The sequence below is a fragment of the Bos indicus x Bos taurus genome, chromosome 7, assembly GCF_003369695.1.
Source record: "Bos indicus x Bos taurus breed Angus x Brahman F1 hybrid chromosome 7, Bos_hybrid_MaternalHap_v2.0, whole genome shotgun sequence".
NCBI lineage: Eukaryota > Metazoa > Chordata > Mammalia > Artiodactyla > Bovidae > Bos > Bos indicus x Bos taurus.
The window spans coordinates 102,485,194-102,498,125 of NC_040082.1; the positions used below are offsets into that span (position 1 = coordinate 102,485,194).

Sequence of the window (12,932 nt, forward strand, 5' to 3'; positions counted from 1 at the left end):
GCACACACAGCAAGACTAAACAGAGCCTGATAAAATTAGATCTGAACTTAAGGACCCAGGTGGGGAGTTTAATTTCATAAAAAAGGACAGCCAGGTGACGGACAGGTAACCAGAAAAGGTCCTGGAGGATGGGACACCCTTCAATGTGGATTCAGTGTCTGACACAGTCACTTAGTAGGCTTGTAATCCTAGAATTCCGAGCTTCTCATTGGTAAAATCAAGATGATGCAGTCAGGGACTTCCCTGGTGGTCCAGTAGTTAAGACTCCGCCTGCCAATGCAGGGACATGGGTTTGATGCCTGGTCCAGGAAGATTCACTATGCCTCGGAGTAACTAAGCCTGGGCGCCACAACTACTGAGCCCTCGACCCTAGAGCCTATGCTCTGCAACAAGAGAAGCCACCGTGATGAGAAGCCTGCCCACCATAACTAGAGAGTAGCCCTGGTCACCACAACTAGAGAAAGCCCACTCAAAGCAACAAAGATCCAGCATTGCCAAGGACTAATTAATTAACTTTAAAAAAAAAAAGAGATGATGCAATAATTTCACAAGACCCACATAAACATTCTACACCATATACTTAACACCCACTTTTGGATGAGAAAGAAAGAAAAAAACAAAGCCTGGGGCAAGCAGATTTCTTTGGCTGTCATTTGCAACAGAAGTATCCATTCTAACAAACATTAAGACATAGGCAGGAGGAGAAGGGGATGACAGAGGATGAGATGGTAGGATGGCATCACCAACTCAATGGACATGAATTTGAGCAAACTCAGGGAGATGGTGAAGGACAGGGAAACCTGGCGTGCTACAGTCCATGGGGTCACCAAATCAGACACGACTTAGCGACTGAACAACAACAAAAATCATATGATGAAGGCCTAATCCCCCAACATGACTATATTTAGAGACAGAGCCTTTAAGGAAGTAATTAAGGTTAAATAAGATCATAAGGGTGGAGCCCTAATCCAATAGGACCAGTGGAAGAGGAAGAGACACCACAGTTCTCCCTCATTCTCTGCACACAAAGAGGAAAGGTCATCTGAGGACACAGTGAGAAGAGACATTCTACAAGATAAGAAGAAGTCCTCACCAAGAGCCAATCCTGCCAGCGCACTGATCCTGGACTTACAGCCTCCAGTGTGTATCTGTGCCTGCTAAGTCGCTTCAGTCGTGTCCAACTCTGTGCAACCCTATGGAGCCCACCAGGCTCCTCTGTCCATGGGATTCTCCAGGAGAGAATTCTGGAGTGGGTTGCCATGCCCTCCTCCAGGGGATCTTCCCGACCCAGGGACTGGACCCACATCTCCTGCCTCTCCTGCACTAGCAGGCAGGTTCTTTATACCATCAGTGCCACCTGGGAAGCCCCAGCCTCCAGAGGTGTGAGAAAAATAAGTGTCTGTTGTTTGAGCCACTCAGTCTGCAGTATTTCATTATGGCAACTCTCGCTGACAAAGACAGGGCCCATCGGCGTGGCCCCTGGACAGGAAAAGACTAGCTGGGGGTGTTCTCAGGCTGGGCACGCTGGACTAAGGTGGCCACATCAGAGAGAATGCCGAGTCACTCTCTGGGATAGAGGATCCCCTCTGGAAAGACGCCAGGAGCAGGATGGGGTGGTTGCCGTGACTGTTCTCCAGAACCAGGGACAGCAGAGATTCCCCTGGCTCTCTCACTGACCACTGGGCCCCCACCCAGGACCCTGAGGGCAGGGGTCACAGGAGGGAACACAACCTTCAGTCGCTTGGCCTCTGGGCACTCTGTGTCCATCCAGTCGGTGGCCACCTCCCCCATCAGACTCTCACCCTTGGCCATGTTCCTGTGGGGACAGTGGGAAAGGGGAGGGGAGAAGGGACAATGCGGTCAGCAGGGGCAGGGTACTCAGGGTCAAGAGATAGGGTCCAAGGATGGGATGCAGGATGCGGTCAAGGTTGCAGGGGGTACTGTCAGGGGTTGTGATGGGTGACAGTCAGGTGGAACTGGGGAAGGGACAGGAGTGGAGTCAGAGGTCAGAGCAGATAGATGTCTATGGGACAGGTGAGGGTCACAGGCATACAGCATGGGTTACAGCAGATGACATCGTAGGTCATGGAAGACAGAGTTATCCTCATAGCAGGTGAGAGATGTAGCCAGGAATAAAGAGGTTGTGGAGAGGGAGCAGAGGGCAGAGGGTCACAGGAGAGGTAAATTCAGGGGTTAGGACAGGGTGGGGCTGGAGTCTTGAGGGGCCGGTCAGGGAGGTGGAGATCATGGCCAAGGCCAGGACTGAGGATCATGGGGAATGAGCACTGAGTTGGGGTGGAAAGAGAGGTCAGGTCAAGAGTCAGGGTAGGTTACTCTTGAGGCTTTCAATAGCTAAGTCAAAGATCTCTTGGTAAATGTCACAGTGCTCTTATAAACATGTGGGTTATTTTCAAATTTCTTTTGATATTGATTTCTAACATGATTCCAGTAACAAGAGAACAGACTATATGATTTCAATACCTTTAGACCATGACACTTTTGCACCTTGTTTTATGACCCTGGGTATGGGCCAGTATCTCCTGGTTTATAGTCTATGGGAACTTGAAGATTTTGTACCCTGCTGTTGTATGAAAATTGTATAATCTTAATTATGTTGAATTGGCTCATACTGCTTTTCAGGTCTACCATATCCCTCTGCTTTTCTGTCTATTCATTCTGTTAATTTTTTGAGAGCTTGATATTGAAACTCCAATGAAAAATCTTATCTACTTAAAAAATAATTGTAATATACAGTGGAACTATATGTAACTTTCTTCTGTATTTTCCAAGTCTTCTGTAAACGTGCTATCATACTTTCATAAATTAAAAAATAAAAAATTAAAACAAAACAAAAAAAGTCAGGGTAGGTTAGAGCCAGAAGTGGTACTGGGGCTCACAGAGGATAGGATCAGGGGGTCCAGTGAGGGGTTGGGGTGCAGACAGAGGTCATGAGGTCCACGGTCATGTGGGAACACATATCAGGGTGAAGTCTGAGAGGCTGGGGTTGGGGGAGGGGGTTGTCACAGAAGGATCTGAGTCAGGGAACTGGACCATAGGAAAGGGGATCAAGGGTCACAAATCAGGGGTGATCCCTTAGGGATTATGGAGTCGTTGGTCAAGGAGACAAACACTGATGTCCAAGCTGGAGTCTGAAGTTAGGGTCAGGTAGGGGTCAGAGGTCAGAGTCAGGTGACGGTGGGCTCAAGAGCTCAGGCCCTGCCATAGTCAGGGACGGGGTGAGGGATCGGGTAGGGTCCTCACTTCATGCCCAGCGCGTCTTGGCCCACGGGTTCCCGCCGGCCCTTGTGTCCCACGGCCACATCCTTGTGCAGTGCAAAGCCCTCGGGGAACCAGAGGGTGCTGTGCTCACGCTTGCGGCGGGCCACCATGACGCCGAGGACCAGGAGGACCAACAGGAAGATGCCGCTGGCCGCCAGCAGCGGTAACAGCGGCACGCTTGGTTCCGGCAGCTCCACTGGCTCCCCTGCGGGCAGGAAGCAGGGGGTCTTTACCAGGGGTCCAGGCCCACCCTCATCTCCCTACCTCGGGCCGGGCCTCACCCCGCGCCGCCCGCAGTGGGTAGGGGAAGTCGAGGCGCTCCACCGCCGACAACGCTCCCAAATAGTCCGCCGCGCTCTGAGCATCAGGGAAACAGTGGTCGTTCTCCGGTGACTGCAGGCACAGACGGTTGTCAATCTCCAGCATCACTACAGAGCTGCAGAGACACAGTGGAGGGACAGGAGGCTCAGCAGGCACTGCCAGAAGCCCCGCCCCAGGCCCCGCCCACCTCCCCACACCTCGCTCAGAAGAGCATCTCTACTCACCAGGTCACCACTAACTCCCATCCGGCATCCAATCCTGCCACATCCCCTCAAACTATCGTTTTTTTAAATCCACTTATGATATATTTGGTGATATTAAGGATATTTATTTTTTAGCTGTGATCACGGTATTACAGTGCTTTTAAGAAGAGAGCTTATGTGTTTAGAGAAGCATGCTGAAATGTCTACATATGAAGTGACGCACTATCTAGGAATTATTTTGACATAGCATGGGAACTAAGACAATCGAAGGGACTATATATGAAACAGGAATGGCCATATGAGGGGCTTCCCTCATAATCCAATGGCTAAGACTCCCAGCGCCAAGCGCAGGAGGCCTGGGTTCAGTTCCTGGTCAGGGCACTAGATCCCACATGCCACAACTAAAGACCCCGCAAAGAAGATCAAAGATCCCGTGTGCCACTAAGACCCAGTGAAGCCAAAGATATAAATATATATATAAAGAATGGCCTTATGCGTTCATTGTCAATGCTTGGTCCTAGGTACCTAGATGTGCATAACCCTGATCTGTTTTTGCATATGCTTAAAGTTCTTTGTCAATTCCCAAGCCAGTCTTGCTGTGGTCACCAGTGTCCTCTAAGTCATGAATCCAATGGCCACTGTTTTCCCATCAATATCTCCTTTCTCAGGCTGGTGTATCCATCTCCTGCCTGCTGTGAGCACTGGCTTCTAACAGTTGACAGCTGTTCCTTCCCCCAGAGAACTGGCCTCAGCAAAGTGGGGAGCCCTTCACTTGGGAGGTGACACCACTTAGGGAAGCCCTAGGCCAGGGATTGACTGATGTGTACAAAAGCTGGCCCTTTTGTCTCAAGGCAGGACCAACTTTATCCTCCAGAGCTCTCCAAGGGATCAGGCTGTGGCCCGATCCTGGCTGAGGCTCCCTCCTGCCTCAGTTCCTGCCCCTGTCCCATCCTGCCTCTCTCATCCCCTATCTACCCAGAGCACCCTTTCAATACATTGCATATATCTGAATCTCAGGCTCTGCTTCCAGGAACGCAACCCTCCAAACTTTTTCCTTCTTCAGGATACCCAGTACCCCAAGCCCTGGGTCTCCTACTGTCTCTGCTCCTTCCGCTTCTCTTTTCTGAGCTAATTTCTTTCAACCAATCTTTAGGACTCAGTGTCCCCATGTCATCCTTCTGTTCCCCACAACTCTCCCTACTTCTTCAAGTCCCTCCATGGCTACCATGATTGCCAAGTGCTTCGGTCTCACTCTTCAGACTCTAGCTGCCTCCTGAGGGTCTCCCCGAGACCCCCAGTTCCCTCCAGACTCTACAAGTCACAAAGTGACCCTTAATTTTGAGCTGGTGTCTTAATCTTTTTTAAAAGAGATTTTAAAATAATTTTACTTGTTTATTTTTGGCTGTGCTGAGTCTTCACTGCTCCACGGACTTGTCTCTAGTTGTGGAGAGCAGGGGCTACACTCTAGTTGCAGCGTGCGGGCTTCTCACCATGCTGACGTCTCTTGTTGCAGAGCTTTGGCTCTAGGGAACATGGGCTCAGCAGCTGTGGTGCACGAGCTTAGTCCCTCCACCGCTGGTGGGAGCTTCCCAAAATAGGGATCAAACCGATGTCTCTTTGCATTGGCAGGTAGATTCTTTACCACTAAGCTGCCAGGGAAGCGTTGTTTCTTCATCTTGATGAGAACACTTCCAGCAACTCAGTCACCCAGCCAAGGACTGGCACATCACCCATCCACCCACCTCCTTCATCCCAGTCAGAGGTCCTGCTCCTTATCTCTGACTTCCAGCCCTCCTCTCTGTGTCAGGGTCCTACCCTATTCAGAAGCCACATCTCCCTCTGGCTCCTCCACCAGGTCACCAGCTAGAGAGTTTTATATTTTCCATTTATGTTAATTTTTGAGAGTTTGATACTGAAACTCCAACTAAAAATCATAATTTACCTACTTAAAAATGATCAGAATATACACATTCATGCTAAGTGGCTTCATTCATGTCCAACTCATTGCGACCCCAATGAACTGTAGCCCGCCAGACTCCTCTGTCCATGGAATTCTCTAAGCAAGGATACCAGAGTGGGTTGACATGCCCTTCTATAGGGGATCTTCCTGACCCAGGGATTGAACCCATGTCTCTTACATCTCCTGCATTGGCAAGAGGGTTCTTTACCACTAGCACCACCTGGAAAGCCCATAATATATAATGGAAATACATGTAACTTTGTTTTTTATTTTACAACTCTCCTATATGCTTCCCTTGTGGCTCAGCTGGTAAAGAATCTGCCTGCAATGCAGGAGACCTGGGTTCAATCCCTGTGTTGGGAAGATCCCCTGGAAAAGGGGAAGGCTACCCACTCCAGTATTCTGTCCTGGAGAATTCCATGGACTCTATAGTCCATGGGGTCGCAAAGAGTCAGACACGACTGAGCGACTTTTATTTCACTATAAACTTTATAAGTTAAAAAATAAAAAATTAAAACAAAATGGGCAAGTTAGAGCCAGAGGTGGTATTGGAGCTCATAGCGCATAGGATCAGGGGGTTCAGTGAGGGCCTGGGGTGCAGACAGGGGTCAGGAGGGGGCTCTTCTTCTGCTCCCCAAAGGACCATTGCCCATGTCTGAAGGCATTTCCGGTTGTCACATCTGGGGGGGGAGATCTGTTGCCTGCATCCAGTGGGGAAAGGCCAGGGAAGATGCCAGACATCCTACAGTGCACAAGACAGACGGCCCCTCACAGTAAAGAATGACCTGGCCTCAGATGTCAATGGTGCTGAGGCTGAGATGTGTGTATTATATGTATTACATAACTCTGTATGTACCACCAAGAAGGCCCTCCCACTCGCTGGGCATTTCCTAAGCAGTGAAATCAGTGAAAACATAACTGGACTAAAGACCTAATCCAGTGCCTGAAACCTATTAGGTGCTTTATCAGATATTTCCGGAATAAAGCCAAGTTCAGCCACAGAGTTTTAGAGTTTGAAGGGAACTTAAAAAATAGCTAGAATAGTGTTTCCCAGATGTTAAGGGAAGTAAAACGCACAAGGGGCTTCCCTGGTAGCTCAGCTGGTAAAGAATCTGCCTGCAATGCGGGAGACCTGGGTTCCAGCCCTGGGTTGGGAAGATCCCCAGGAGGAGGGCATGTCAACCTACTCCAGTATTCTTGCCTGGAAAATCCCCATGGACAAGAGGAGCCAGGCAGGCTACAGTCCATGGGATCGCAAAGAGTCAGACATGACTGAGAGACTAAGCACAGCACAGCAAACACACAAGGCCTTGTGAATGGTGCCCCTTCCCTAGCATCTGCATGCGCCCACCACGGCTCCCCTGGGGCTGGAGTCACTCACCCAATCACCTCAGGGGCCAGCTCCCGCCGGTTCCGGGATTCAGCGCCAGGCCCCGGCCGGTGGTAAGGGAAGACCATGGCCTGGCCATTCTCGTCCAGACGGAAGCGTAGCGAGGTGCGCAGGATGCCGCTGAGCCGCTGCAGGAAGTCGGCGCTGGAGCGCAGCAGCTCCTCCGGCGGCAGCAGCACTGTGAGCACCAGGACGCCTCGGGCCAGCAGGGCCGGCACCTCACCCGCACAGTCCAGGCCATCCCAGCCGCACTCCTCCGTGTTGCAGCCCTGGTCGCAGCGGCCATCAGCGAAGTGGTCTGCGCAGTACTTCTCATACACTGGGCTGGGGGAGGAGGAGGGCTGGGTCAAGGGAGCCTCTCCCCCAACTCCCACCCCCCACCCCACATGCCCCCACCTTGCCCCACGCTGCCCGAATACACCACAAAGAACCCAAGATTCTTCAGGGAGCAGAGAACTGGAACGTATCCACATGCCTGTGGAATGTATCAGGCTTTCTGCAAAACCAGCCAGTTGCTTTACAATTATTAATAAGTCAGTAACTATTGACAACTGCATCCTAGGTGCTGAGCGCAGTTATAGGAGCTAAGGATATGAGTGAAGTGAAAAACCTTAGTCACTCAGTCGTGTCTAACTCTTTGAGATCCCATGGATGGTGGTCTGCCAGGCTCCTCTGTCCATGGAATCCTCCAGGCAGGAATACGGAAGTGAGTAGCTTTCCCTTTTCCAGGGAATCTTTCCCACCCAGGGATCAAATCCAGATCTCCTGCATTGCAGGCAGATTCTTTACCAACTGAGCTACTGGGGAAGTCCACTAAGGATATGGCCCCAACACAAAACCTTACCCACTTGAAGCTGTCATTACAATGGGCAGAGACATATATTAAAAATGATGAATGAGCAGAACATACAGTATTTTGATTACACAACAATAAAGGCTAAATGTAAACATACACACACACGAATTAAATGCTAAGGGAAGAAATTAAGCAGAGGAAGTGCTGTGGGTGGCCAGGAAGGTGTTCACGGAGAGACTTGTGCTTGAGCAAAGACTTGAAGGAGATGAGGGAGGAGCCATGTGACTTCCTGAAGGACAGCATCCCGGCAGAGCGAACAGCCAGTGCAAACGCCCTGAGATGGGACCAAGCCTGGGGAATCTAAAGACTGGAAAAAAGGCCAGGATGGCTGGAGCAGAATGAGACGGGGGATACAGAGGGACAGAGGGTCAGACAGGGCAGAGAATGTGGATGAATACATAGAATGTATGAGACAGATAGACAGGCCTCATGAACAGACTGAGAAGGTCAGAAAAGGGGCAGGGAAAGACCAGCAGGGTCATGGATAGATGGGCATATAGAGGGGCAAAAACACGCATGGGTGGACATAAGGACAGAAGGGGCACATGAATGAACAGGTGGGGCACAAAGGTGTGCAGATGGACAGATAGGGCACATAGAGAGACAGACTGGCATAGAGACAGACAAATGGACAGGTGAGGTCCGAGGATGGACAAGCAGGGGTGCAGACAGACAGCTAGGTGCATAGAGGGACAAAACGAATTCATGGATGGACAGAAAGACCAACAAACAGGGTATAAAGAGGGACGGATGGAGTGCAGAGGCAGACAGAAAAACAGAAAGGGCTAATGGATGGACAAACTGCCACGCTGATAGGCAGGGAACGAAGATGTACAGACAGAGCACAAGAATGGGAAGACAGGCAGACAGGCATAAATGGCACGTGGATGGCTAGGTGAGGGGCACAGACAGACAAACTGCACGCAGATGGACAAAGTACACCAAGAAACAGGGCAAACGAAGGGACAGCCCAACAGACAGAGGACGGACTGACAGATCAAGGCAAATGGATGGACAACAGAGAAGCAGGGCCCATGGGTGGTCAGATGTGGCACATGGACAGACAAGACCCAGACTGAGGACGGACTCACTTGCAGGTGCGCTCGCGGCCGCCGGCGCGGCAGTCGAAGTTGTCGTAGAGGCAGGCGGGCGAACTGCAGGCAGGGTCGCAGCGGCTGTTGTTGAACAGGAGCCAGCACTGCAGCGCCGCGCACTGCCGCCAGGGGTCGCTCACGCTCAGCGAGCAGTCGCCGCCGTCCCAGCCGCAGCCGGGGCTGTTGCACTCTCGGTCGCAGTTCTTGTCACCGCTCTTGGCCTCGCAGGCGGCTCTCGGGCACGCCGGCTCCTCTGGGACCTCGGGCATCGCCACGGATACCTCGGGCATCGTCGCGGGCACCTCACAGCGGGGCCCGGCCCAGCCTGACGCGCAAGCGCAGCGGAAGAAGGGCGCGAGCGGCTCCGGGCGGCAGGAGCCCCCGTGGAGGCAGGGAGAGGTCACACAGCTGGCATTGGCGGCCCCGGGGGTCAGCCCCCGGGAGCCCCGGCAGGCGGGACCCGACAGCCCCGGGGGGCAGGCGCAGCGCGGTCCACGGACCGTCTGCTGGCACGGGACACCCACGGGGCACTGCAGCTCCCGGCAGGAGCGTGCCACCCGCTCGCAACGCGGGCCCCAGAACGGCTGTGGGTTGGTTGCGGGGAGGGGAGAAAGAGCGCAGGGGCAGGGGATATAGAGGGGGAGAGAGAAGGGAAGGAGAAAATAGGGAAGGTGAGAGAAATGGAAAGGTGGAGAAGCGCATTGAGGGTTGAAGGGGGAGAGGAAAGGAAATATGGAGGATCAGAACTTGGGAAAGGTTGTGCCTCTGATCTCCCGAGGTCTGGCCCAACCTCTCCCGGCTCCCACTGCCAGCCCCACCTTACAGGTAAGCCCAAGCTTTCCCAAGAGGCCGCAACTCCAAATTCCGGAGAGACACACACACACAACCTCCAGGTAATTTCAACATTTCCCAGAAATCCTCTTCCACTTCTTGTCCCCTAAAAGCCTCACCCTCCCATGAGGCCACGCCCCCTACCCCCCATCCCTACCTGCTTCCAGAGACCCTGTTACCACCGGCCACCCCCACCTACCACCTACCGGGATGCAGTGGCAAGAGAAGGTCAGCACACCCCCAGGGCCCGGGCTAGGACGGCACTGGCCTCCATGCTGGCAAGGCTGAGACTCACAGGGAGACAAGACAGTCTGACAGCGGGGACCTGGGCAAGCAGAAGGGAGTGGATCAGCTGCCTGTGGGGAACACAGGCAGGATCCCAGGCCAGCCCCCTCTTCCCATGCTCACCTGTGAAGCCAGGGTGACACAGGCAGCGGAAGCCCCCACCTGGGTCCTGCAGGCAGTCCCGGGTATGTGCCACATGGCAGGCACCTGGGCGACACTCATTGATGTCCCCCTCACAGCGCAGGCCAGTGTATCCTGGGGGGCAGGTGCAGCGGAAACCACCCACCAGATCCACGCAGGTACCATTGTGCAGGCACCGGGGCCCCAGGTCCAGGGCTGGGCCTGGGCCACAGTCATCCTCATTAATCTCGCAGAGCACGCCTAGGGGGATGGGGGATGGGGAACATCAGGAGGGCTCAGAAACCCAGCCTCCCCACCTGTCCCCAAACCCTGGTCCTGGCCTACCCAGTGTCCCTGGAGGACAGAGCAGAGATAGTGGGCCACGAGGTCAATGCAGATGCCCCCATGCTGGCAGGGCTGGGAGGCACACTCGTCTACATCATCCTCACAGTTGTCACCAGTGTAGCCAGCTGGACACTGCAGTGGGGGCGAGACAGGGACCTCCTCAGCCCAGAGGGACACAGATGCTCCCCATGAAGATACAGAGAATCCCAGGGCAAAGGGACACACACAGTCATCCCATGCACAGAGATATGCTCAGTGAGCAAAAACACACCCAGTACATGGAAACACCCAGACACAGAGGGCTACAGATACACTCAGTGCAAAGAAACACACATACATACAAATGTACAGGCACATACATACAAATGTACACAGGAGAAATACCCAGATACACCCAAGACACACACAGCCAGAGATGCACACTCAGGCACTGGCACATGTGTGCCATTCATACCCATAGAGACACTATGCACAGAGACACACATGTCCAAGAAATAACGAAAGACAGAGGTAGAGCCAGAGACACCCTGAGATCTACCCAGAGTGACACCCACAAAGATACACCCAGAGTCACAAAAGCAAAAACCCAGACATGCCTAGAGAGGGACACCGCACCAGGCTCTAGACACACAGAAATGTGTAGCCAGACACACTCAGGGTGACCAGCCCTCCATCTCCTTCCCTGCGTGCTCCTTACCTCACACACATAACCGCCCGTGTAGCCTCGGCAGGTGCCCCCATGCTGGCAGGGCTGAGCCAAGCAGGGGTCCATCTCCTGCTCACAGTGGCTGCCGGTGTGGCCCTCTGGGCACACACAGTAGTGGGAGCTGTCCTTGTCCACACACTGCCCACCCGCCTGACACAGCTGCTCTGTGGGCACCCCTGAGCAGAGGAGAGCGGCATCAGGCAGACTCCCTCCTCCGTGCCCCCGTCATACACAGCACACCCAGCATCCCCACTAGCCTCAGTCACCAAGGCGTCACACACATTCCACTGGGTTACCACACATCCCCTGACACTGACACACACACACATGCACTTTCAAAGCTCACATCAGCTAGGTCACACACAGCATTGCAGACATCCCCGCTGTTTCACAGTGATAGACACACATACCACCTTGTCCTGGCCAGCTGTCAGACAGTCACATATCCACACACTCGCACACACCCCACGACGTCCATAAGCCCTGGTACACTCTCATTCAGCTCACACTAGGAGGAAGTATGTGCACACACGCCCAATCACGCGCTCCCCCTCACCGATTTGGGCTGCGGCCTCTCTGCAGGGCAGGCTCCGGATGTCACATAGGCGGCCGCTCCACCCAGGGGGGCAAAGGCAGTAGAAAGAGGCCCCCGTTCGGGCACAGCGACCCCCATTCTGACAGGGCGAGCGGCTGCACCAGTCCACCAGCGTCTGTCGAGGAAGGGCAGGGTGTTCACACTCGGGGACCCCTAGAAACCCTGCCCAGCTTCTCCTCTGAGCAGGCTCCAGAATGCCTCTCCAGATTTCTCCCTCAGGATCCCTGCCAGGCCCCTCACCACAATCCCTCTTCCAACTCCTCCCCAGGATCCAGGCTGCCTTCTCAACCAACCAGGGTACCCAAAAGGCCCCTCCCCCAGAACATCCCTCTAGACTCCTCCCCAAGGCTCCAGTGACCCCGCCCACCTGGCACTGAGCGCCGGTGAAGCCGTCTGGGCAGGCGCAGTGGAAGCCAGGGTGGGCGGCAGTGCAGACGCCCCCGTGCATGCAGGGCCGCGAGAGGCAAGGGTCCGCTTCATGTTGGCAGTGTGTGCCAGTGTAGCCCGGGCGGCACAGGCAGGTGAATGAGTTCACACCATCCACGCAGGTCCCTCCATTAAAGCAGGAGCTGGAGGGAAAGGAGGGGCGCGTCTGGCCCCACCCTTCAGAGGCCCTGCCCCCCTCCTGGGCCCCTCCTGGCGGAAGTGACAAGACCCCTACCCCAAGGAGAAGCTGAGGTCCCCCAAAGGCCCTGCCCTGTCATGTCCCTTAACCCCAGTATACCAGATGCTTCAGGGCTATGTGGAAGCCACGTGGAGGCCCCCGTCCCAGTGGCCTGGCCTTGCTCCCACAGGGACCAGGGTACCTAAGGTGACCTCCCAACAGATGTCCTGCCCCTTCCCGGACACGTTCCCATCGGGCATCAGAGTCCTGAAGTGGGTGTCTAGCCGAGGACTCCTTGTCCCCGGCTCCTCGGGTCCCACGCCCCATCCGATGCCAGGGTCCT

At 54.0% G+C, this 12,932-nt stretch overlaps 1 protein-coding gene across 1 annotated transcript in view; it reads right to left on the reverse strand.

Moving 5' to 3' along the window:
- The window catches only part of NOTCH3 (notch 3), a 39,817-nt gene that overhangs the window by 11,962 nt on the left and 14,923 nt on the right, over positions 1-12,932 (reverse strand). Inside the window, 12 exon segments of the mRNA XM_027548038.1 lie at positions 1,732-1,816; positions 3,262-3,484; positions 3,561-3,715; positions 7,145-7,477; positions 9,101-9,687; positions 10,141-10,259; positions 10,343-10,600; positions 10,685-10,705; positions 10,708-10,816; positions 11,382-11,566; positions 11,947-12,100; positions 12,353-12,554. Of these exon segments, the coding sequence (XP_027403839.1) occupies positions 1,732-1,816; positions 3,262-3,484; positions 3,561-3,715; positions 7,145-7,477; positions 9,101-9,687; positions 10,141-10,259; positions 10,343-10,600; positions 10,685-10,705; positions 10,708-10,816; positions 11,382-11,566; positions 11,947-12,100; positions 12,353-12,554 (2,431 nt within the window).